The 26,910-nt window shown below is 33.9% G+C and overlaps 1 protein-coding gene across 4 annotated transcripts in view; it reads left to right on the top strand.

Moving 5' to 3' along the window:
* Nucleotides 1–26,910, top strand: part of LOC113236488 (cystinosin homolog) — a 72,565-nt gene that overhangs the window by 44,321 nt on the left and 1,334 nt on the right. The window contains exons 1-10 of one of the 4 annotated variants that reach the window (XM_026472577.1): nucleotides 8,873–8,984; nucleotides 11,315–11,433; nucleotides 12,380–12,488; nucleotides 12,846–13,046; nucleotides 13,861–14,101; nucleotides 14,558–14,677; nucleotides 15,303–15,473; nucleotides 16,174–16,394; nucleotides 18,986–19,087; nucleotides 19,672–19,953. In XM_026472577.1, the coding sequence (XP_026328362.1) occupies nucleotides 11,337–11,433; nucleotides 12,380–12,488; nucleotides 12,846–13,046; nucleotides 13,861–14,101; nucleotides 14,558–14,677; nucleotides 15,303–15,473; nucleotides 16,174–16,394; nucleotides 18,986–19,087; nucleotides 19,672–19,714 (1,305 nt within the window). In that variant the 5' untranslated portion in view covers nucleotides 8,873–8,984; nucleotides 11,315–11,336 and the 3' untranslated portion in view covers nucleotides 19,715–19,953. Of the gene's footprint in view, nucleotides 1–8,872; nucleotides 8,985–11,314; nucleotides 11,434–12,379; nucleotides 12,489–12,845; nucleotides 13,047–13,860; nucleotides 14,102–14,557; nucleotides 14,678–15,302; nucleotides 15,474–16,173; nucleotides 16,395–18,985; nucleotides 19,088–19,671; nucleotides 19,954–26,910 lie in introns of those variants that run through there. The other 3 variants (XM_026472579.1, XM_026472581.1, XM_026472580.1) reach the window with 3 other exon arrangements.

Below are 26,910 nucleotides of genomic sequence, written 5' to 3' on the forward strand. Positions count from 1 at the left end.
CGATGCAAACGCGCGACTGCATCGGTATCCGTGCTGTCGTGCGTTTGCATCGCTGCTGCTTAAAATCGCGCGTGTGTGTAAAGGTAGACGATTAGTTACGGCATCACTACAGTATCGCTACTGTATCGAGTTTGCATCGCGCTTGCATCGCGTTTGCATTGCTGCTAAAAGTCGCCGTTGTTGCACACGGCGAGCTCTTAGACTAAGTTACGGAGTGTTTTATACGATCTACAAATCGTACTTTGATAGTGTAAGTGTTGCGTAATGTGGTATGGTAATAAGCATTACAATTATTGTTATAATCGGCATAAGCCGATCCGAAAAGGCTATTATGTCGGCGCAATAACAGGGAAATAGACGCTGTCGGTTCACTTCCGCTAAAATCGCCACAGACGCAAAATACACGTTTCTTTCGCTCTTATTACACGAACATAACGTTTAATGACAAACTTATAGCGATTAAGTGTGGTGAATTCCTTGTAGTATATTTTTTTAACACTGTGTACTTTGAAATTTAGTAATTAGCACACACGAAAACGGTAATTGAGGTTCTAATAAACTGTACCCGCATTGAATTCCGCGTAACCTTTTGGGAGGTAGCTGAAAATCAGCGCGTCGTTTTTGCGACGGTTTTTCGCTGAGCTGCGTCCTATGCGCCACGGCAGCACACATGATACATTTTTCTATTATAAGTTGATTTCATTTTGTATTTGTTGTTTATATAATCCGTTTTTGTTCGTTTTAAGTATTTATTTCATTGTTTGTTCTGTCTTTGCATTTCATGTGATGTGTGTGCGCGTTGGCAAATAAACTATCATCTATCAATTATTCTACCAGAAGAACATGACAAACGGGAGATTGAAAATTTATACTAGCAACACTGGTGTAATAAATGTATCGAATCCAGTTTATTTCATTACTGTATCTATAGTAAATTTTATTAATTTTGTTCTATTAGGTAGTATGTGAAAAAATGTCAGAAAATGAAATGATTGAAGAAAAATTACAATAAGATCCGAAAGACGGAAAAAATTATTACTACTCTCTATAGTTAGTTTCTAATTTCTAACAGATGCAAAAAATATCATACTACTGCCGCAATTCTTCATACCAATGCATTCTGTGTTAATTAGTTGGTCTCATATTGATAATAATAATAATTATTATTTGTTTATTATCTGCACAGTGAAACTTAGATCTAAGAACGTATAGAAAATGTAAAATTTTTGAAAAACGGATTTTTAAACTAGGTAAAACCCAGTGTTTTGAGCTGCCAGATCGATGATGGATAAACAAATCAACTGTTTTTGTTTCACTTTGATCCATTTATGTACTGCATTATATTTGAAAGTGCTTTGAAACGAAAAAAAATTTAATCATTACTATAATAATATATAAATAGGTAAAATACGTACACATACAGAAGTAACGCTCACACGATAAGTATTTAGGTACGTAATAATATTTATCAAAATACAATATCATAAACTAATTCTAGTTAGGTATACCTAATCAATTCCTAACCTAATCAATTCCTAATCTAATACTAATTGCTCAATGTCAATCAAAAATGTGATTTTGATGTATTACCTACGACGTATGCACTGATAATAATTTACATAGTGTTTTATTTTTATAACACCAAGTCACATTACGATAAACAATAAAATTAGCAACATGCTAGTTTGATTCAAAGCAATATGCGAATCGAGATATACGTTGGAAATGAAACTATATTTTTCAGTCAATTTTCAAACAAACCAACGTTTCTTAACTTGTTTTTCAACGTAACTCTGTATAATAATATGTAACAAAGTGTGTCTAGACGTCAGTTCATAACAAGAACCGTCTGACAGTTTGCCAGTTTTCTATTGTTTCTTTAAAAATTTCAAAGTAAATTCTAAAATCTTATTTGCAATGTTCATTAGTTTATGACGTAAATTGACACCCGTATCGAAAGAAAATAGTAACTTAATTGTATGACATTGTAATAGTTGCATGATGCACGGTATGAAACTGCAATGGTAATTATATCATAACTCTGATGCCAGCACGTCGCGGAGTTGGGAGACTACATTCATATTAACAAAACACGACCTGTTATAATACACTGGTACATATTATAAATATACAAATTAAGTCTTTTTTAAATTTGCCCATGTCGCCACTTTTCGCAGACGATCGCAGTTCAATATACAAAACGTACCTACTTGTTTCATAGTACTATAGATCAGTCGTAAGGCAGTTTCCCTTGGGGAAAATGAGTAGGAAACTCATCTCTTCAACCTATGTGCTCAGGTCTTATACCTTAGTTTCTTATTTGCTTTTAGTAACACGAAAATATGGGGTGGTTCTAATGGTAATGGTTCCAATGCCTCTACCATAAGTTTAGAGTTGAAGTTGCTAGTGACCTTGTCATTTTATTTGAAATTTTGTTTCTTCTGGTAGGTAATCAACGACATGTAACACGCTAGGGTTTGGTGGATTTCGTAAACATTTTACGGCAAAGTTCGTTGCTACACGAGCAACTATACACTAACAATAATGTGTACTCATGGTTGAGGTACAGGAGCAGTGTGTATCAAAAAGACAACAAGATTATTGGCGTAACATCGATACACTTCACGCTCTTTTACCATTGACGCAGGCAGATACCTCAGCCTACTGGCACATATCTTTTGCCTTATAAATTACTAACATTAGAAATTCTATATCAAAATTAGTGACACACCAATACTCGAACTTGTAAATCATGATCATTTCGTCAAAAGTACATCATACTTCAATGAGCTCACAAAGTATTTATATATCAAGTACTGTCACGTATACAAAACACAAGTTAGTCTTTGTTTCAAGGAAGTTAATATTAAAAAGAGTTAAATTTCTTACAATGCTATGGACACAGTCAATATCTATAGTCTTATGCAATATAAGGTACTCATTCAGACGGTTTTATTGTGTGTATCGTCTATATAGTTAATCTATCTTTCTGTAATCTATATACATACATATATACAAAAAATGAATCTTCGTCTGTATATTTATCCCGTATGCGTTCCATTAGTATTCGTCTGATTACGATAACATTTTTGGGAGTTGTGCTCACGCTCACAAATCGGATTTTCAACAAATGTGTTTTTTGCAGATGAACTTCCCAAAACAGTTTTGTTTCTTTCAATGGCACTACAACATGCATGATTATAATCATATATGCACGTTGCAAGTTCGTACATTATATAATTATGTGTTTAATAATTTACACAGCTACTATACTATGAAATTACGTTCTTTAACTTTTTTTTAATAATACCAAGTGACGGGACGAACAAGTCGTGCGCCTGGTGGTAAGCGACATGCCTATCCATAGCCGTTGCAGTGCCATGTAGAATTTTAAATCACAAAGATCTTAGGGGCACTGCCAATACGCCAGTCACCCCGATACATAAGTTGACAAGTCCCATGTGCCTGTAATTTCACCAGCACCTTACCCTTCAAAACCGGAACGCAGTAATAGTTACATGACTGATTGGCGGCAGAAATAGGGAAGGTGGCAATATTTCCCTGGACAAACTTTTTCACAAGAAGCTCTACTGCTGCTAAAACTAAAGATTAATAAAACTACGAGTATATACGACAATAAATATAAGTATAGTTTGAAATTGCTCTTTTTAATGTCTGACGAATGAATATCGAATCCAACCCGATTTATGAGTTTATGTGTTGTTTGTGCGATAAACAAGTACTTAACAATTGAATACGGGTGTAATATATACCATTGTTTATTTACGGATATGTTTCATATTATAGAAATGCTCTTGGGAATATAATGAGGCCGTATTTTTAGTACAACACGGTTCACGCAATTCTACGACTACTAAACATAATTTTCTAATTAGATTCTTTTGCACAAGCGTTAAGAAATGTCATAAATGATTTGTAGTCAACTGAAATGGTATTTATACCGATATTCGCAAAAAGCCGTTGTTGATAAGGGCGGGTGCATAATTGAATGGTAGCACGTAATTGCCGTAGATTGCTGTGATACAGTCCAGTTATGTCACGTGTATAATAGTGTAGGATTACATTTTGTCATTATCTGAAGTAGGCAAGTGTATAAAATGCCTTAAACGTAATTAGCGAAATTGTCTGTTCTTAAAGAAATAAAATTACTAAATAATAGAAACGCACCTGGTATTGATGGAATAAGACCACAAGATTGAAAAGTAATTGACGCAGAAATTGCAGAAGTAATAGATCATTTAATCAATACTTCAATAAAGCAGGCTAAATACCCAAATGAACTCAAGACCGGAATAGTTAGACCGATTTATAAAAAAGGAAGAAATGATGAATGCGTCAACTACTGACCAATAACTATTCTTCCCACTGTAGACAAAATAGTGGAAAAAACTGTATCTACACAAATTCTTAGTTTTTTTATAAAAAAAACAATGTTATCACTGACAAATAATATGGATTCCAGAGCGGAAAAAGTACCACACAATTGCTGTCTAAATTTACCGACAGTGTTAACAAGCATCTTGATAACAGGGAACACGTTCTAGTCGTATTTATTGATTATAGTAAAGCCTTCGATACACTAAAACACGATATACTTATTGACAAGCTAAACGAATGTGGTATGAGGGGTCCACTTAGTGCATATAGGTCATATGTTGTGAAAGTATCCGATGACGTCAGCAGACGGGTTAAGGTATTAGATGGTACTGTTCAAGGATCTGTGCTTGGCCCATTACTCTATATTACTTATGTAAATGACGCAGTCAACGTACTAAACAACTGAAATATATCAATTTGCTGATGATACATGTATCTTAGTTGCTAACAAAGACCTAGACATTGCCTTATCTCATTTGCAAAGAGATTTCACCCTCTTGTCAAAGTGGTCTCCTGATGCGGGTCTTGTGCTTAATAGTAATAAAACGAAAATGATGTACATAAGTTCTAGAACCCAATAAAATATAATTTAAAACTTATTGCGCATAATCACAAGTGCCTTCATACTGAACAGCGAAATTGCTCTTGTAGTCCGATTGAACTCGTCCGTAAGCAAAAGTATCTAGGTGTAATAATAGATGACAGATTTAAATGGACTGAGCATGTGTATAATACCAATATATGATCAGGTAAAGTTTCTACTACTAGCAGAAAATTATTTCAATAAAAACCTACAAGTTATCAGGCACCATGACAGAAATATACGCAGCGCTTCTAACGTTACCTTAAAGGTCCCACGTTTTAACAATCTTTACGGGAAACAACAACTAAAGTATCAAATATCAAAACTTATAAACGACCTGTCTAGAGCAGGTCGTTTATGAGTTAGAACTCTCAAACAAAAAAATAATGAAATAAACATTAAAAATAAGTTAAAGAAGCATTTCTTAAATTTATTACAAAAATATCATTAATAGAATATCATGTACATAATTATAGTTTATATACACACATGTGAATAGAATTATAGATTATGTGTTATGTGTATGTGAATGTACGTGTGTATGGTATACACATGATATTATTAATAAAAATGTACTATTGAATCAAGTGTAAGAAATCCGCCCGTGTGTCTGCACAATTTAGCCATAACACATGCACTCGCTATCTCTCGGCGTGTCGATCGGCCAGGGCAGGTAGAATCCAACGCCATCATTGTATTTTACCCTACAATTCAATTAACAGTGTTTGCTGAGCTAATAATACATTGGATTACTTTATAACTTAAGTTAAATGTAATGTGTATTTGTACTAGATGACTTTTTCTGTAATAGCTCATTTTGCCATTTATGGATTGTCAATTCTTTTTGAGGCGTATATTTAGATTTTTCACGTCATACTTCGATGTAAATTGAATTTCGTTTCCAGATAAAGTAAATTGGAAGTTAACAAGGCCTACTTGGTTAACCGTTCTTTCACCCGCTGATAATGCAATGAACGACACTCGCTACTCACTACATAGGTAGAAAGAAAAAAGATATTAAACAAAACCTTGCTAAGAAGAAAAAGTCATTGCTAACTGATACCTGCACTGTTGACCTTTTTAAGGCCTCTGACTACTTTATGCGCGTCGTCAATCAAATACGAGACTAAAAACAGAGTTCAATCAAAACGTTTGCTAATTAGATGACCGGTTTTTAGAGAAGAGCATTCAAAACCTGATTCATTGCAAAATATAAATTTGCCTAATAATTATATGTAATTTTCAAACTAGTTTCCCATCAAATATACTAAAAATATACACAACATTATCCGCATGAAACAAATTCAAATTAATTATCTGCATATCGCAACGTATTTCACTAAAACAACTACCAGTTCCTTAACGATATGTAAATATTTTTTGCTCGCAAAACAAACATAAAAAGAAAAACCACGAGCGTTTGGTTAGACGCTACGTATGATACACCGGTTAAGCTACGTGCATGATAAAACCACTGCGCGATAAACTCAAGACAATGTGGATATCGTCTGTTTAAAGGTAAAACCACATTAGTGACTTTTCCACAAAAAATCTTTAATTTACATAGCTGTAGCATGAAAAATCACTATCCTTCTGCACGTGAAACTCACTCAATAACAAAAAAGCCATGAACTTAATAAGAGTTTTATCTGCAGAAAGATGGTGAATTTCTTACAACTGGTACATAACTTGGAGAATTTTTGTGGAAAATGTCATTTACGTGGTTTTACCTTTAAGCAGACGATATATACTAGACAATCTTTGTTGACAACAGGATTTTGTTAATGCAGGCCCGTAAATGTAAGGCTGACTAGTAAAATCATAATGCACTTGTGTTATTTAGTTATGGTATCTTTACAAATGAAAATCTCGGTTATACATGTAAAGCAGATTACCTACGCAGATTAACAACTTTGTTATTTGGTTATTATCTTATTTACCACGAAGTTTAAACGTTAACTAACGAAAGAAGTGTCTAGTTTCCTGTGTGCATCATTAAGCCAGTAAAAGATAAAATTATATATATGTATGTAATGGGTGATAACATATTCCTACTACGCATTTAACTACTCTATTTTGCAACACCTTAACCCGTCACTTTATAGCAAATCCACCTTTATAGAAATATTCACCTTTATAGAAATATTTGTGTTTTTAGTGAAGGTGAAAACTGTAGCGTGTGTACACCATATTATCAGCTTTTACTTACTGAAATGTACGTGTCTTCTAGTTCTAACACACACTTTTAAACAGAAACATTTAAAATACATCAATAAGTATGAGACCTATAATCGTAACGTAACAAAATGTCTCATGAACAATGTGTTCGCTTGATGAAACTTGTTAAATAAATTACCTACCTAGTCAACGTCGTCTTTCTCAGATTTTTTCTGTTCAAATACCTTGCTTAATTCTATAAGCGGTAATTGCAAATTACCATCCAATATTAATTATAATAACCTACCAAAACTCGTTGTGAAGCCTCGTTGACACGGTACACTTGTTGTCAGGTACACGAGGACAAAAACTGAAGGAGACGAGTTGAAGTTTTTGCACACTAGCGGTAACGATGGTTTGCGGCGCATTTATGTTTGTTTGTGAAGCTTTTGATGAAAACTATACTTATCAATCTTTATTGATAAGTTACTTACCTTTAGTAATTTTTCAATCCAGATCCCCCAAAATTTTATGCTCGCGGTACGTAGTTTTTGTTGATTGCGTCTGTCGGCGCACAAAATTTGATCAAGCCGCTATTGTATTGTACATGCATATTATATGTTTGATGGAATGATTTTGTATAGGTACGCATGAGAGTATGACGAAAGTACCTGTCGAGTAATTTTCCTTCCGTCAAAATGTACTTCGTTACCAGTCTGTATTTACCCAAGCATTTGACCGAGTACCCGCAGTAACTATAGTAGGTACATCATGTGTGTAAGTGTTTAAAGATGTTGAAGTTCGGTAATTATGCAATACGTGTACTAAACGTAGGCGTAGAATATTAATACCTTGTAATGCTCTCACGGAGACGAGTTACAAGGAAAGTCGTTCGCAATGCCGTTAGTTGACTTCGATTAAACTTTATAATGAAACCTGTATTTTTCATGTAGAGTATTGAGTGCGTGTATTATTCGCGTGAGGTGTATTATTAGCACCAGTAATAGTTGTAGGTGACCGTGTTAGTGTATTGACGCATGTTGTCATTGCAATCTTTGGGCCAGCTAGCTTGGGCATCAAACATTTGTCATTAAAGAAGACCTGTGTCCACTAGTGACTTCACAGACCCTCCAAGGGTTATCGTATATAAAATAATTAATTTTAATTTATGGACTTCGATATACATGGTGGCCAGAGAGGCATATGACAGTTTTAGAAACAGACATCTGTCTGTATACCCTCTTTCCCGCTGGCTAATTAACCCATAACCGCATACCGTGGTAACATACCTGTGATAATATAGTGATAATCATAGTCAATCTAGAAAGATTTAATTGACGCCTTCATAGTACTCTGGGTGTTAGGTACTTCAGCGCAAACCTCTAAGCGGTTGTGGTACTACCTAACACCCTCTTTGTTATTGATACGAAGATCGAATTTAAGGAGAAAATTTTCTTCGATCCTATAGGCTCGATCTAATGACTCTTTCCTCAACTTGGCTACTGCTTTTACCTACTACTACGGACTGAGCCAGCGGAACTTAAGAATTTCTCCGTGCTTGTTATCCTCCTTTACTTTTCAAGATGACTATGTTTTAAGTTACTAGCCTCGTTTTTATAATTATTTATTAACAATTTTATTTTACACCTGACATATGGTTATATTGCTCATTATGAGCGTCGTTGTTGCATGAAATTTGTTGCCTTTCAGTTCAACCTTCATTATATTATTGAACTGTGGCCGAGTTGTTACTTTAGTTGCTTACAATTTGTTGTACTGGACGTTACAGTTTAATGTTGACAAAAATCAAATATTTAGTGGGTGTTGTTTAGAAATCAAATAAGAGGTGAGATCGCAAAAGAATACATATTATTTTATTACCTGGTGTTATAGTATTGATTGGTGTTTGATTAAAATAATATCGTGGATTTATAGGTTAAATTTTTGAGTATATAATAATGTATTAGTGTTTTAAATGTATATAAAATTGGAAATGAAATATTTTTTCGTATCTAAATCGCGTATAATAAAAAAATTCGGGACCTTTTAATTTAATTTCATGTGTAACCATCGCGAAAACCTAAGTTGGCGACATGTATAGAAAATTATTTATAATCTGGGAACACCAAGACCTTGCACTCTTATAATTACGATTTTTTGAGCCTGTGAATTTTGAAACTATTAAACACAAAAGTGACTAACCACGGCCCTAAGTATGTTAGTTTCTAGATCTTGTCTGCAAAATGTCATTGACTTTGATTACATAGTTAGTGTCTAAAATAAAACTTTATTTGTATGTAGCGCTCGCTGAACTATCCTCTTAACCGTTGAGGTGTGTTGGGGTTTAAAACCGATAGCCTCACTTTCCCCGTCAAGACATTGAAAAATTGACGTGGACGTGGACAAACCGTGATGAATTTGTAATTTAAGGTTCTTTTATAATGACCATTTGATTATACAGTAATAACTTTTGTTTTTTTTTATTACATAATACTATACAATGTGTTTTTAATACAATGTGGACCGAAGAATGGGAATTATAGGAGGATAAATTTCGTATTTTTTTCTCTGATAAAGTATACATTGTCTCCATTAAATCTCTTAATTTAAATGTTAACATTTCTGAATGCTTAGGGTACTCAGTTCGGTGGTAGGCATTATGTTTTTTTTTAAATATAACAAGTGTTACATCTCACCTATCTATTTTGTTTTGCTTACATAATTCTTTCAAAGAAAATGAAATTTTATTTTATATTTGTAGGGTACAATTGAATATGAGCAATCTAACACATCTTTTTTGATACTAAATTTAATTTTCTTTTACAATAAATTATTATTTGTTATATTACATTTACAAGTAGCGCCTATATCTTATATATCCTACTCCTGTGTATAATATGTATAGCAATTTTATAAACATTGGGACAGATAGGGTGGCATGGAGTCCATATTGTTTTGCATCGGCGGCGTTTGTTTGTTGTGCAGGTAGGTACATATATAATATCTCTCTACGATTAATATGAGTTGATATCAAGGGGGTCGGTTATGAAATGTTCTACTATAGACTTTAAATCATACATTTCTTCAGTTTTGTTACATTCCTAAATACCAATACCAACTTTAATTATTTCTTGCAGTAAAATTCACGGATTTTATAGTGATCATAAAATTGTAGGTAAGTCATATACCAGTATGCAACGCATTCGTTGGAATTTATAGCGTTTCGTAGTGCTTCATATAGTTATGGTGTATATTTCCACTGATATAGAGGGCTGATTGTCTAAACACTAGTGTTCGACTCGTAAGCGAGTATTTTTTGTTCTCGGCATAATAGAAAACATATAACATGTAAGCTTTTGAAATTTATTTGATCCTTCACGGTACTTAAATAAAAACCGCCATAAAGTTGCCTGCTTATCGGTATTTTACAGGATATGTCACGGAGAGTGTGCGATGGAATTACACGATTTAATTCCGCCTTCCCCTTTCCATCACTGGGGGACTAGGCGTAGGCTTGGGTTCCACCCCTACGTTGTGGATATTCTAAAGATTCGCACGAAGTGTAACGCTTCCACATTTATATGGCGAACGGCTATGGAGTGGAATTCCCTGCAGACTTGTTCCCTGAACTTTATAACTTGTGCCTTTTTAAGGCGAGAGCGAATAGGCATTATTTAGGCGTGCATGCTCTATCCTCGACCTCATCGTCACTTTCCATTAGGTGAGACGGCGGTGAAATGCGCACTTATATTTTATAAAAAAAACCTCGATTGGAAAAAGTGATGTTCAGGTCTATATAATGATGCAATGTCATGTGTGATTGACCCCTACCCACAATTAGCTTGCGGTGGTAGACTAAGGCTGAGATTTATTAAACGAAGCTTGACTTTTACTAAGCAAAAATAGCGAGATAAGCAAGATTTTCTTACTTACAAAACGAAATTTGCTTAAGGCGAGGTATTAGGACCAAAGCCTGAATTTGAGGAGGTGAGGTGTTGGGGGGCCTTCCTCGCGTCCCGCAATCCGCGCGCTTAAAATTAATAATTAGGAATGAAATAAGAACAGGCGGAGCAAATTTCATACCGATCCAACGTTGACAAGCGCTCGAAGGCCTCTGATGGGGCAGCAAGCGCCGCTTTTTTACTTGAACTCTCCTAAACTTTTTTTTGTTCACAGATTGAAAAGTGCAGTCTCGAAGATGGCAAGACCAGTATTGCAGACGGGTTCATCCGCGGCCGTTTCTAGTCATAGAATAAGCATGAGTTTCATTTGCCTCGTCACTATGATTTTATTAGGTTAGTATTTTTTAGTTATTATTTATTTTTTAAAACACTGAATCAGTAATAAAAAAAAGTCCACATTTATATGGCGTACGGCATTGGAGTACAATTCCCTGCCTGTAGACTTATTTCCTGAACTCTGTAACGTGGGCCTTTTCAAGGACAGAGTGAATAAATATAATATATGTGTGCTCGATTCATCGTCGACCTCATTGTCAGTTTCCATCATGTCAAATTCGCACTTATTTTATTAATAAAAAAATATTAAATTTATTGCACAGTCGCTCACTGTAACTTTTATTTATTTATTTATTGGCTCACCAACAGCTTAACATACTTAACAAATACATAATAATATTAATACCGGACTAGTATGTCAGCCAATTACATCCGAACACATCATTAACGTAATCAATTAAAAACAACAAAATTCAAATAATAAACTATTTATACACTATTCTATTACAAATATACATTTGATTCCTATTGTTCACATTAAATTTTAAATAAAAATTATACATTAGAACAAAATTGAAAGATACAAAAAAAAATGAATGCAATTCTATGCCATTTAGAGGCCATGAGAACCATAGTGGCCTAACTCAATTTTTTACAATATTGAGTTTATGATTTTTTCCAGTTCAAATTAATCATTTTGATAGAACCAGAAAGGCCTAAAAGTGATACAACGAATTTTCACTAGATGGCAGCATAATCATTGTTATGGTTTTTAGTCTGTGATCTAAATTTGAGGTGCCATACTGGCTTAAGTAAGATAGGCCACTATGGCTTGTCCATTGAATTAGGCCACTATGGTTCTCATGGCCTCTTATATAACAACGGTCCAAAATCCGAAGTGTAAATCTGAATATGCTGTTGATTGTATATTTATTTATTTGGTATTATAAAAAAAAAATATCTTCATTTACTTGAAATAATTTTGGAAAATTTAATGTTGCAGGACTTCCAATTGCACATTCCCAGCGTGAACAGACACCGCGATTCTACGTCGAGAATAACGTCTTTAATATTTTAGTGGACGCTACCCAACTTTTCCATTTAATGCAAGTGTAAGTACACATTTTTTATGCTACTTGAATCAAAACGAGGTATTACTTACTAATTTATTACTTATTATGGTAGGTCAATGTTATTATGTTACACTTTTTGACAGTTAATGTCTTTCTGGTCGTGTAATATTGTATTGTATAATACGATATTTGTTAAGTAAGTAACAATAAATTTCTCTCTAACCATACACGCTCACTACAGGATGCTCTAGTAACAAAAAAATTTTATACCCCCGCCATCTAGCGAACATTTTGCGCAACATAAAAATAGTACAATCATCAAGCCAAATTTAGGTGTATTGTAAGTACTCAAAAAACAACTCTAATATTAATGTACAACTTGTACCTTAATTGCAGTGGCGAATTTAACACAACTTTAGAAGTGACGAGCAAAGTACAATATCCTGATTTAGTGCAGCTAGTGCCCTCTAGTGTCACAATACCGAAGTCGGAAAATCCCAATGCAAGCGCAGTGTTGTCGTATGAAATATCCGCATATGCAAAGAGCCCAGGGCATACTTATGTTACTTTTGATGCCACACCTACTGGATTTGTTGAGTGAGTACTCCACTTTCTACTATTTCCTAAACAATAGTTCCTTAAACTACTTAATCTACTGATATAGTGCGGCATTAACACTACTTACTCTCACCATTAGTATTACTTACTGATTATACTAGGGTTGGGTGCCTAATTTGGGCTCCAGTCTCGCACAATACATTATTCTAAGCTTGTGTAATAGTATGTATGTATCTCTAGAAATAGAAATCATTTATTTCTTGAACAAACTCTACTATAATGTTCCTTTGTATTGTGTTGTAGAGATTAAATAAAGATAATAATTATTATTTATTTTTTTATTTTTACAATACCAAGTGACGGGACGGTGAAGTAGCGCGCTTGGTGGTAATCGACACCAGTAATCCATAACAGTTGCATTGCCACTCAAGCTTTCAATCGCACAGATCTTAGGAGCACTGCTATTGCGCCTGTCACCCTGAGTCATAAGTTGACAAGTCCCATGTGCCTGTAATTTCACCGGCACTCTTATCCTTCCAAACCAGAACGCAGTAATGCTTATATTACTGCTTGGCGGCAGAAATGGTAACGTGAAAGTGCTTCCCTGAACGAATTCTTTCGCAAGGAGCTTTACTGCAGCTATTATTTTTACGTTACGCGAAGCTTTTGTTTAATATTTACAATTTAAGTCATGTAAAATTGACGTATTGAATTTATTTGATTATTACTGGCTACTAAAAAAAAACGAAATTTGATTTATAAATAGTATGCCATACCATCTGTACATCGATCGAGACTTAACAATTACCTGTTGTTTTGAACATAATTTATAACAGTACCTGTTTCTTTTCAGCATGGAACAAGTATTTCTCCGTATAACAGTGATGCATTCGCGTATCATTCTAATAATCTCAGAAATCATGGGTTGGGTTTACTTTATAGCCTGGTCGGTCTCGTTCTACCCTCAGATCTATATAAACTTCAAACGGAAGAGCGTCGTTGGACTTAATTTTGACTTCTTGGCACTGAACATCATGGGTTTCACTTTGTATTCTGTGTTCAATTGCGGATTGTTTTTCTCTAAGGCAATTCAGGTAAGGAACTTGATTGATCGGAAGTTATTTTTCTGAAGTCATTCACAATTATCATATCAAAATTCCTTCAATCTGTCTGAACTTGAACTAGCGCCTGTTGGTACCATTCTTACCGACTGAGCTATAGATCAAGACTGTAGATCTTGGGAATGTCATTGAAGCGAATGTAAAGAATTTCATCTGTATTAGGCGTGCTAGTGAAGTACTATATGACTAATATTTAGATAATCATTGTTATGGGAAGTTAAGATTTTATTCTTACGAACAATGGGTATTAAATGATTTCCGGACCAGTTTTCCAAAAAAAGTTGTTATAACTTTACGCCATTTGAATTTTTTTTTCTAGAAATAGCTAGTTACTCTGAGACAAGATTGTAGCTAGAGACATAAACCATGTTATTGATAAAGTGCTCTATAAACTTTTCAAGTAATTAAATTATATGAAATGCTTTCCAGGCCGAGTACTTCGAAAGACATCCTCGAAGTCTTAACCCAGTACAATTGAACGACGTTTTCTTCTCTCTCCATGCTGCCTTCGCTACCATCGTCACTATTGCACAATGCTTTATCTACGAGGTAAATCAATAAGTCTTTGATAAATATTAATTCCACGGATCAGGATATGTAACGGAAAAAAATTTAATCTCATTTGTCCACGTAGCTTAGTCCACTGTGTGATTTCAGAAATAAAAATGAACGTAGACGTATGAAGGAAAAGTATGGTTATTGTTTATACAATATTCATTCAGCTTGCTACCAACGCCTCCTACGTAAATAAAGATTTATAAAATTCAGGTTACAAATACAGCACGAAAAAGCGTAGATCAGTGGCAGGATTTTGAGTCATCACTTGGAATGCAGTAGGAAAAATTGAAGTGTTCTTTTTTTTAAGGTGAAATTTATTGAATATCAGGATATGTTTTACCAACATGATATTGAATAATTTTTTTGTGAAATTACACCACTAGTTTGTTATAATTAAATTATTATTAATTCAAAAGTCAAACGCTAAAAATTCCTTCGATTCGGCTGGTTCGAATCCAGAAACCCTACGCTCTCCCAACTGAATTACGGAACGAACTAGCAGACTACGAATTTTTCTATGTGTTTATTGCAGATCTTTGTTTTTGGTTTTTAACGATTTTTTTGACCTAGCGCCATCTGGGAGAAATCTATGAAATTAAAATTTATTACTTTCCAGCGCGAGGACCAAAGAGTGTCAATGGTAGGACGAGGTATTCTAACAGTATTCGGTGGCATCGTGATCGTGACGGCCAGTCTTGGAGCCGCTGACAAGCTCGAATGGCTCGACTTCATTGGTTACTGCAGCTACATCAAACTGTGCATCACACTCATCAAGTATGTGCCACAGGTAAGGGAAAAAATATTGTTTTACTCAAAAGTCAGCACTTTTCTCTTCACTGTCTGCAATTTAAGGAAGTTTATGGGATGAAATAGTAATAATTAAACAATATATTATGACAATAATAATGATAGGCAAAGCAGGAAGACGAATATTTTTGATCTTTTTATGTTTGTCTATAAAGTTGATGATTACCCAGCTCAAAGTGCAAGTTAGATTTTGTCTTTAATTAGTCATGCATTTAGCCAAAAAGACGTATAACATGTATTCAATGTATCAACTGATACTTAACCATAAAATATTACATATGTACGAGTTTGGCACACGGAAAATAAAATGGGTCGTATAAAATAATGACGACTTCGATGGCCTAGCGGTTCGCACTGTGGGAGTCGGATGATGACGTCTCTGGTTCGATTCCCGGGATGATTAATTTGGGAAATAAACTTTTCTAAATTAATTCTAGTATGGGTGTTCTGAGGTAGTGTAAAACACACTCCCCTAAAAAATTTACGAAATGTCGCTTAGGCCTTTTACAAACTACCGATGGAACCATGCGACTAATATTCTGTACTATTACAGAGAATTCTCTAGTTGGAGACCGTGTCATTGGTGTGATTTATTATTACAATATGTTTCTTTAACACATGGTTGTCATCAAGTGTACATCATGATCTATACATTCACCACGTTCCTAACTTGATTCCAGGCCTACATGAACTACAAACGCAAATCCACGGTAGGTTGGTCCATCGGTAACATCTTCCTGGACTTCACGGGTGGTCTCCTATCAATTCTCCAAATGATGCTCAATGCCTACAATTATCAAGACTGGGTATCTTTCTTTGGTGACGCAACGAAATTCGGCCTGGGATTGTTCAGTTTGATATTTGACATCTTCTTCATGCTACAACACTATGTCTTCTACAGGTACGTGGATTATAACTGTTTTAGATAAGGAGTTGTCATGTAATAAATCTGAGGAAGATTTTGGTTAGTTTAGGGTGGTCTCAGATCAGCTAGTATGTACGAATCTTAGTACTACTTAATACATCTTAAAATCTATCGTTGCCTCATACTTTATTATGATAAATCCTTTATGAGTTAGATCACTGAACCATTTAATGTGTTGTGCTGGCTGGTTTGAATACATCTTCGTAACGATAGATTGTTTTGTTTCGGTTTTATTTTTCGACGTGGAAAATATTAGGCTACCTTTTTCTTTTCGGATTTTCGTTTGTGGGATTTTGTGCTTGCTTCCTATATTGCACGCTTGAAATTTATAAATCTGAATTGACCTCACTGGGACTTTTTCGCATTTTTTTTTAATATGTTGAATCTATTTACATACAGTTTTGGGTTATTTTATGAAACGAATACTTACTAACTATTTATATGAATCTTATTTTAGAAAATTCAAACCAGTGGTAAGTTTATTTTCAAATTGAACTGATTTTTAGGAAGTATTAAATCTTCCTCCAAAATGTTTAATAACATGACAACTCTTATTTATTTTACAATGCTTACTAACATCGAGAACGTGGACTGAGAGCAAATATTATTTTGAGAAAAAATTAAATAAAAATGTAATTTAGTAATTTAAATTATCAAAAGAAAGTCCATGTTCGGCCTTGACGCAGGTGAAGGGATATCTAACACAGCCATTTTTCAATTTCTCCTCTAACACTGCACTATACTAACTTTTAACTTTCCTTGTCTGTGTTAACTAACAAAAAAAGTAGAAGATGGAACTTCGACGGAATTGAAGACACAAATGAAGATTTTTATTTGTAGAAAAATCTATCGTAGACCAAAGCTGATTTAGTCGAGTATACAGTATAATAAATACTATTTATTGTCAATTAGAAAATAAAATAGTGATACGACTCGAAGACAATACAGTAAACTAAGCCATTAATCTACAGCAGAAGGTCATAAAAAAGCGGTGTATTAAAGAAATTGTGGATGTGATGCGAACACAAATTTGTCTGAATACGTTTTTCCAAGTATTCACCATACTTGGAAAAACATCTTGATTTATTGAAATAAGACAAAGACTCGTTGGAGACATTTGTACACTTGACGACTCCTTTATCGCCACTGTCTACGTAGGTCATGTAGTTTGTATGGAATGGGACTACATTAAGGTCTAAACAACTGGCTATGTAAACATGAAGATGGCGGCTAAAAATGTTTTGATTGTGAATCAGATGTAAACTAATCACTTAACCACAGAGTCTCAGGATGTTAATTTATCGATTATGTAGAAAAGAATCACATAAGAGAACAAAGAAAGGTTCGCGAAGAATAATACCGCTGTTGTAGTAAAAAAAATAGTAGATTAGGAACCAGAAAGCAGCACGTGAAAATGCTTTGATAAGCGCACAGCAGCGTTCGCAAGCCAAGTCCTTAAGAATTTTTGCTCAATCTACTAAATGAGCAATGATTAAAAATTAATGAGTTGTAGAGAATGGAATGTAGCTGGAGAAAGAAACGAGTAAAGAGATATGTGTAAACCAATCACACTGAACCTAGGAATCATTATGTTTACAGAGAAATTAAGTTATGACATCTATAAGCAGCGGAAAATATATAAGCCTAAATAACGAATGGAATCAAAGAAAAATACAACGGAAATATTGCAAATATTGAAGGAAAAGTATCTTGTGCATATATTGGATTACTGCGTTTATTACATTGGAATGTGACTAAAAGACACTCGACACCTACCGACACCATAAAATATTGTTTGTAATTTTATGATCCTTTGTAGATAAAGTAAACACACTGGAACCATATTCTTTAAGTGTTTTGACAGCTTTCATAAATAATAAGTTTGAAATGTTACATTCAGGGTTATTACGAACAACCTCACAGTACTATATTTCTAACATCATAAACAACAATTATGTTCCAGAACTTTTAATAAAGTCAAAGATTTTACTTTCGTGCAAAAATAAAAATGTTTAAATAGATCGCTGGAAACGGTGAGAGATAACTCTGCGCGGTAATAAAAGAAATCGCTACCGTAAATACTAGTTGGGCGCAAAACGCAGGAACGGGGTAGTGGTCATCAAGTCGTGGTGAGGGGCTTGCACGTTTGAACTTATTACTTTACTATAGATCTAAAAAGTGTCAGATACAAAAAGTAGCAGATTATTTTAAATAAATGTTTTATGTTTTGTAAAAAGTTACGGAACAAAAGTTGTTGTTTATGATGAATAATATGGTACTGCAAGGTTATTAATAATTTACAAATAACCCTGTACTTTTCCTCGCATTCCTTTCGATTGCAAGCTATGTAGTATGGCGAAATATTTTTTCTAAAGTAATATATATTTAAAATTTTCATCCGTTTATTAAGGATGTCAAAAATTACAAACAATATTTCAAAACATGGGAACAAATCATTCGGACATCGCTTAGCTTTTTGGCCACCATACGCTCAACGTGAACTCGACGTAAAAAGGGGAATGTTTTATCCAGAGATAAAGAAAAAAATATTTGATTAATATTTTCAGAGATGGCAAGAATTTAGTGAGTGACAGTAGTGAGGAGGAACTTAACATTTTGACTACGAAAAGTGTTGACGGGAGAGAGTACTTTTTGGTCATCGATAACTGGTATGTATCTGTTACAAAGGGTACTGCAAAAACCCGAAGGTTTGTCTTGTTACCTTTTCTATGGTTAACTTTTTTGTGATGTTTTGCATTTCTTGAATTAAGTTTCGTTAATTTAGTTATATTTTTATAATAACTGCTTAACGTTAGACGAAAAATTCACTGCCCCGGTGAAATAATTAATTACAATTTCGTCTTGTCTTACATATTTTTTTATCGATTTTTGAGGTGGCGGTCTTTATTTTAACAAAGTGCTTAGTTCAAAAATCGATAGCAATATTAAATATTTAATGAACTGTGCTAGGCTTTGGGATAATTGGATCATCAGTTACCCCAAAATATTTATTTTAGTATTAAATGGATACTAGTTAGAACATATTAGACATTTTGAGCACTATTTGAATGACGTAAGGTGCAATTTTCAATAAAGATATCTTTAAGTGTGATCAATCTATCTTTGGGTGAGCGTATTATTCCCGAGTTTGCTAATGATTATTGATTTTTCACAGACTATGAAATTGCACTTTTTCTGTAAATATTTACATTAATTGAATATCTGGGACTGATTTATTTTTAAATTATTTTAGGCATGCCGATCAAAAGAAGTATGATTTGGAAGGGAAGGCGTGAACGACTCAGCACTTAAGACGTCAATTAACATTTGGCAACCAGAAGTATTGAAAATTCCGTCTACGGGATCTGTTTACAATTTCGTTATACATCTTACACTTTTTGCCATCGAATTTTTTTAGCGAAATATTTTTTTTTTGTATTTAAATAGTATTACTATTTAACGCGCTTATCCTAATTTTGATCTTATCTTTTTTTCCATTATACAAAACAAAATAAGTAGACATCCAATGTTGTAGGATTCTTAATTAGAGATAACAAACTTATATCACTTTGAAAAATAATGGTGCGTGGTTTGGTTAATTTCTTAATGAATTCACTAATGGTTAATTTCTTAATGAATTCATTAATGGTTAATTTCTTTAATGAATTCACTAAAACGGAAAAATGAAAAAGAAACGTTTGAGATTTTTTATTATAAATCTGCTAAACAACATTTAATTTACCTTTTAATCTCTACATACTTTTATATTTTAATCAAAAATATTTTTTTTTGTAAATTAATGTAGCTCAGTTGGCAGAGATATAGCCACATTGAGGCAAGAATCGATGATTCGAGTCCAGTCGAATCGAATGGTATTCTTGTTTGGGTTTATTCGACATTTGTTCAATAATAATAACCAGAGGAGAATTTTTACAAAAAAAAACAGGTGCATATCATGGTAGTAATTTTTATCAATAAAACTAATTAATTTTATCAATGAAAATAGTAATAAGTACTTACAAATTATTGAAAATATAACAATTTACTTTGATGACCAAAAGTCTTTAGACAACACTATTTTTATTTCATCAAACAGCTGGCAACCCATTAAACGTCAGTTTGTTATTTCTAATAAAATATCCGACTGCAAGCAACCTACTAAATTATTTTAAACTGAATAATATCCTTCTATTTTATTTATTAATTCTTTCCATGACTCATCTACGTGGGATGTAATTTTGCTAATTGTTATATAATTTTTTTTGTTACAAAATATTCGAAACTTCTGAATCGATTACGTAGTCTATAACTTCTAACAAAAACTTTCGTATGTACAAAATGCATCTCCATGTTGTGTTGTACTATAATTTACCTTTAAGGTTTAGTTTATGGAACTTATTTTATAAGTTCGTTATTTTGCCATAATGATAATTCTATTATTTGCTCAAGTCATTACCCCCTGAATATGTTATTTAACATCCGAATCTTACTTTTTCTGCTTTCTTAATATTTCTACTTAATATCGTTTTTAAAGAAAGTTGTGTATTTTATATAATTTCAAATCTTGGCACCGCATTGCTATGCAGCCAAAATGATCTTCTGTTAATGTTTACAAAAAAATATTTAATGAAACTACTGTATTGTGTATCCATTTTGTCATGTTTATAAAAAGATTATGAATTTATGACAAAGTTGTAATTGTTTCGGTAATCTGTGATTCGTAACACATTTTATATTAAAATGTGCTATTCGCATTCTTGCATTTTTGATTTACAAACTTCACCATTATATATTGTCAATCATATACCTGCTGTATTATATGTAATGTGTAATTTATATTTTCCCTTTTCCGACTCCTCTCGCTATTTGTAAGTGTTTTTTGCATTTAATTTTACAATATATTTTTCAACACCTTAAATGAATATTATCTATTTATGTAATAATATTTTGCTAACATCAGCGAATTAATATTTCGTCATATAATAACAAAAATCAAACAGATTACTTTAATATTAACCTCACCAAATATGCAATTTATTTTATTTACAAAAAGTTTTTTGTTTCGACTGTAATGTCGTAGTAATTGTCTTTTTAGTACATAATAAACGAATGTTGGTCTTGCTGTGTTTTCTTTCCCTAAACTCAATTGTTTTAACCGTGATTAGTGTCATCGTAAAAAAGTAACTGTTCTGCTATAAGTAAATAAAGCATTAAGGTAAAAGTAATTTTTTACAAGTTAACAGAGACCACGGTATGTTATGAGAATCCTATGGTACACACATTGTAGTATAGATACTGAATGGTATAAGTTGCGATCCATAAGCAAATTATAAACAAAAACTCGGTCTATGAAATATATAAAGAAGGAGACTATACTCTAGTTTCCTTCCGAAAGGAAGAGAAAATAAATATTTTGTCCGTTCAAACTTGCTTTGTAAAGGCGCCTAAAGTAGACGCTTTTTACGCTTTTTGACGCTAATTTTTAGGGCACTAATTGTGACTGCAAAAATGGCGTACAAATGTCACGATAGCGGCGTTGCAACTGTGTTTTTAAATATTGTATGAGAATCAGTAGTGGCGCGGCTGCACCGCCACAGACTCAGTGGCGCCACTGCAGCGCTTCCATAAAGTGCCAGACACACCGCCAGCGAAGCGAAGCTTATTTAGTTGCAGCTCACGTAGCCGCGGCATGTTTCCATACATCTGTTCACACTGCAAACTAAGGTAACGTAAAGAACTAAGGTCGCATAGTTGGTTGCATGCAGTTACGTGAACTAAGCTAACTTAGCTTCCCACCCTGTGTGGGCGCTTCGTTTAGGCGCCCTCAAATTAGTTCGAGAGCGCCCTTAAGACGCTGACAAGGGTCGATGACCTTGAGCGATAACGCGCCTACTATAATTTCCAATAAGGTGGCGCCATACGCCCCGATGCGGTAAGAGTGTGGTAGTTGACCTTCCGCTTGATTTAACATAATATTGATTGCCGCTAACAGATGGCGTTGTACTTAAAACACACACATGCTATCAAACCAAAAAATATCAAAGTATATTAGAATTGGACATGTTATGCAAACAAGAAACAACCCACACCTCGAGTGAAATTGAGTTATGTATTTAGGTAGAACACCAGACGTGTCCTTTACCCGCTCACAAAAGATCGTGGCAACATACCAAGCCAAAACGGAGAAAATAAAAGTCCTTCGGGGTACCAACCCTAAATAAGTAACTTTTTAATAGCTAAAAAGAACCTTGCTGCTTAACTTCATGTAATGTCTTTTTTAAAATATACTAAACCGATCCATGTCACATGTACTGAAGTACTGTAGATCTTTGGCGTTTTCATTACGAAAACTAGAACATGGTTCTCGTTAACTAAATAAAAAGATACAAATTTTTTTTTGTATTTATTGCTATATAATATAATAGTATCCCTATATCGTTCTCACTGCTACAGTACATCGTTTGTCTCAAATAGAGATGCGCTGAGTACAAGTTTTACCGAGTAACCGAGTACCGAATATTACTCGGTTTAACATTTGCCGAGCCGAGTACTCGGCCGAGTTACTCGGTTCATTACAATCGGAACGCGATGATCCTAAAAGCCCACGTTGCTCTAGAATTAGGCCGATATGTTAATGAAAGTTTATGGGCGCGAGAGCTGAGTCCTTTCCAGTGGTGGGCAGATCATAAAACAAAATATCCAAAACTAGCACAGTTAGCACTAGTGTTTTTGTGTGCACCCGCAAGCACTGTGTATAGCGAGCGGTTATTTGCCGAAGCGGGTAATGTGTATGAAGAAAAAAGGAACAGACTATTACCTGAACGCGCAGAAAGCCTTGGAAAATATTCCTACATCATAACTTGCCTTTGTTAAATTGTAAATATTAATAATGTAAACTTTCTTTTTAAATTACTAATAAATCTCTTTTGAATATTTTAAATATATTTTTGATTTTACTTTATTATGTATATATATTATATATTATTATGTCATAATAATATATTATATATTATTATGTCTAGCTGTGATGCTTTATTTTATCCGAGTACTCTTCTCATGAAACGAGTTATTCGGCCGAGTACACGGAGTACCGAGTAGCAAACGAGTACTCCGCGCAACTCTAGTCTCAAATAACTTACATATTTATTTCTTCACACTGTTTTTACAAAAATCTAATTATCTCGAAAGTGTCATTTTGTGGGTTGGTTATAGTTTGCATAACTATGTCCAACTACATATCTCGTAAGTATCGTGCTCGACTGTAGACAGCCGATTATTACAATACAATGTAAATTAATTTGTCAAAACCATGTCAAAACAGAGGTTTGGCAACGTATCCAACGAACGCAAGCTACGCAGCAGAAGTTTTCAACGTTGCAATTTTACTAAATAATCAAGGACGCAAACAATAATTTCATTTTTGTTTTGAATACTTTGTGTTTTAGGTTCTAATCCAACCAAAAATATATTTTTTTTTATTCTCACCTAATGGTAAAAATTTGGCTTTTTTTAAATATTTCGTTTTGAGTTCAACGAATTGGTGCATTATATTTACTTATTTACGTATTTTTTTGTGTATGATATTTTTTCACACTGTTAAGTGCCCGTCCATAATTTGCAAGCAAATATTTAGCTCGTACTTTAGTAGGCGAAAGTTACTTTTTACTCCTAAATTTGTTATTTGTCTTTTATTGAAAAAAAAATAAAGTGTCAGGATCAAGATAAGTACCATTTAAATTACCACACCAAATTTGGTATTAAGAAAGTTTGGTTTGCCCGAGAAAAATATGTCAAAAAATAACCACCAGAGTCTCACTGTAATCCAGTTTTTGTATTACCTATGACAATAAGCAATATTCTAGAAATTTCAAGCTGCACTTCAAGATACGTGTTACCGTCTAAAAACTTACACAAAAACACCACCAAAAAAAACCACATCATCGCCTTAAAGTTTAAAATGAAAGTGAATAGACACTTTGTTTCGTTCTCAGTCACATGCAGCAATATCTCGGGGGTAATTCTATCAATCAAAACGAACAACTTTAATTCATAATCGTGAGACAAAAACCAAAATAATCCCTTTCGTCGAGTGGGTAGGCATTTAGTATAGAATAGCTGATCTTTGAAGGAGCTCTTTAGTAAAAGCAAGGACGCGTTCCCATTACGTTGTAACGTTTTATTTATCGTTAGACGACTGTTGAGCCTGTTTCCATATCACGACTATCTGTCGTGACTACACAGTCAGTGGTCGTTTATTTTATCGTTGAACGACTGTCGTATCTAGCTGTACCCACTAGATCGGGACGACAAATCGGTTTACGGCAGCCACCTTGTCGTTTGCACGACAGAATCGTTTGAAGCTGCGATTATCTACCGTCACATTTTGATCCTGACATTTTATTTATCTTCATACGACTGTCGTTCTAGCTCTTCCCGTTGTCACGACAGTACTCGTCGTAACGTCAAAAAGTCGTGAATGACAATTGATCGTGTTGTTCTGTGCGAACAACTTCATTTAAATATACAAGTCACGACACTTTAAACTGCACGACTATCTGTCGTCACGACATAATGGGAACGCGCCCTTATTTGTATTGAACAGATCAGATCCTTGGGTGCAAAACTTTCCAGCAGTTAGGTTGTAGTTTGAATTCAGGAAAGAATATTTAGTTTCTCTTGAGATATGACACAAGTAGCTGAGCAAAATTAAAAAAGTAATACAAGTATTATTTAATATTATAAATTAATTAACAATATATTATATCGATGATGAAGGTGGATTCCCAGTCGTCGAGGAAGGACGCGGATGAAAATTTCATGAATTAGTCATATTGATGTTGTTAAGGAACTACGCTACTGCACGTCAAAAAGTCAGCGGAAAGTTTGGAAGGAGAGAAACAAGTGACAGATGCAATAGTTATTTTATTGGAAAATGCGGAATAGCGCCGGAATTATCAGAAAATAATCGAAGTATCACGTATTACGATAACAGTATCCACAGTAAAGGAAAGCAAAGCTTTTGCAGATGTAGTTCCCTATATGGTATTAGAAAGAATTTGAGTTTTCCACTCAAACGGAAAAAGTCACGAAAAAACAGAATCACAAAGGTACGAGGCTCTGAAGTTGAAGTACTATTTTACCTAAATTTTATTATTTTGTAGTCGGACAGTTATGCAATGGCGCTTTTACAAGCGTAGTTTGTATTTTGAATGCTTAATTATGGAACTCCTCGAAATTCTGTAGACAAGTTCTAGAAAGCAATATACAAGGCGCTCTATACGTAGCTTTGGCCCTATTTTGGATATTAAATTACCGAACTCATTCGATGAACATGATGCGTGTTAGCTTCTAGAACTTGTTTTCCAAATTTCATTGAGTTCGATAATTTATCGTAGCATCGAACTCTTTGAAAGAAGGATAGCGACATTCCGTGTATTTTGTGACCCAGTGTTTTTGACAACGTGCAATACTTGTGATGATTAATCACTGCATCAAAAAGGTAATTAAGTACAGCTTGTACAAGCTGTGGCTATAAAGTTAGGTTATATTTATTACATTGTCCTATTTCGCTTCAGATGTTTGTTCGTGTTTGCAGAAAACAACATCTTTCCATTTTCCTAAAAATAATAAAGAACTTGAATATTCCCAAATCTGCCAAACTCTGCCACATTTAATACGTTAACATGTTCTGTTGAAATGAAAATGAATAAAAATTAAATCTGCCCAAATGGCAGAAATCTGCCACAAATGGTCACATTGTCAACCTGAATGTGACATTGACATAGGCAAGATGTCTCTTGTCAAAACGTTCCTGTGCTAACTTTCTTCTCTCTCATTTAAATGATTATTTGATTAGGTATTTTATAGCTTTAATGTTTTGTGTGTGTACCATAAAATAACCAATACTTTAGGTAGATAAACATTCAATCTTGCTTAAAATGAAACGAACGTACAAGAATGTTACCTAACCTATGGTCGAACTGAATCAGTTGCGTTGTGTTCTTGTATTTATTCTAATATACGACATGTCCAAATCAGAGCTATCCCGTGCAAAAACCTGCGCATGCGTCATGTTCGATAGATATTGCAACAATATTAACAAATATCATATGACAGCCGCACTGTCTGGTAGAACAGTCAAGTTAACAAATAAATTCACAAACAAACGGTTAAATTATATGTATAGACCTATTATTAGGAGTTTCAGCCCTGGTTTGGTAATCGACTAATGTTAACATATTTCCATAGGCATTTTGACTATAACTTTTATTACCTTATATAATTCTGTTATTGAAGGTAATTTAACTTCGTGTACATCAAAATTTATACAATATCTGAAGTGATTCATACCCAGACAATATTATTCCTATGATCACGTGATCATACGAATAATATTTTTGATACAAAACAGAGCTGCATGGGCCCGAAGCATGTAATTAATTATATTTACTATAATTTACATTATCGTTCAGCACTTTCCCATTGTACTTTG

Source organism: Hyposmocoma kahamanoa, unplaced genomic scaffold, assembly GCF_003589595.1.
Source record: "Hyposmocoma kahamanoa isolate Upper Pololo Valley unplaced genomic scaffold, ASM358959v1 92, whole genome shotgun sequence".
In the NCBI taxonomy this organism is placed as follows: domain Eukaryota; kingdom Metazoa; phylum Arthropoda; class Insecta; order Lepidoptera; family Cosmopterigidae; genus Hyposmocoma; species Hyposmocoma kahamanoa.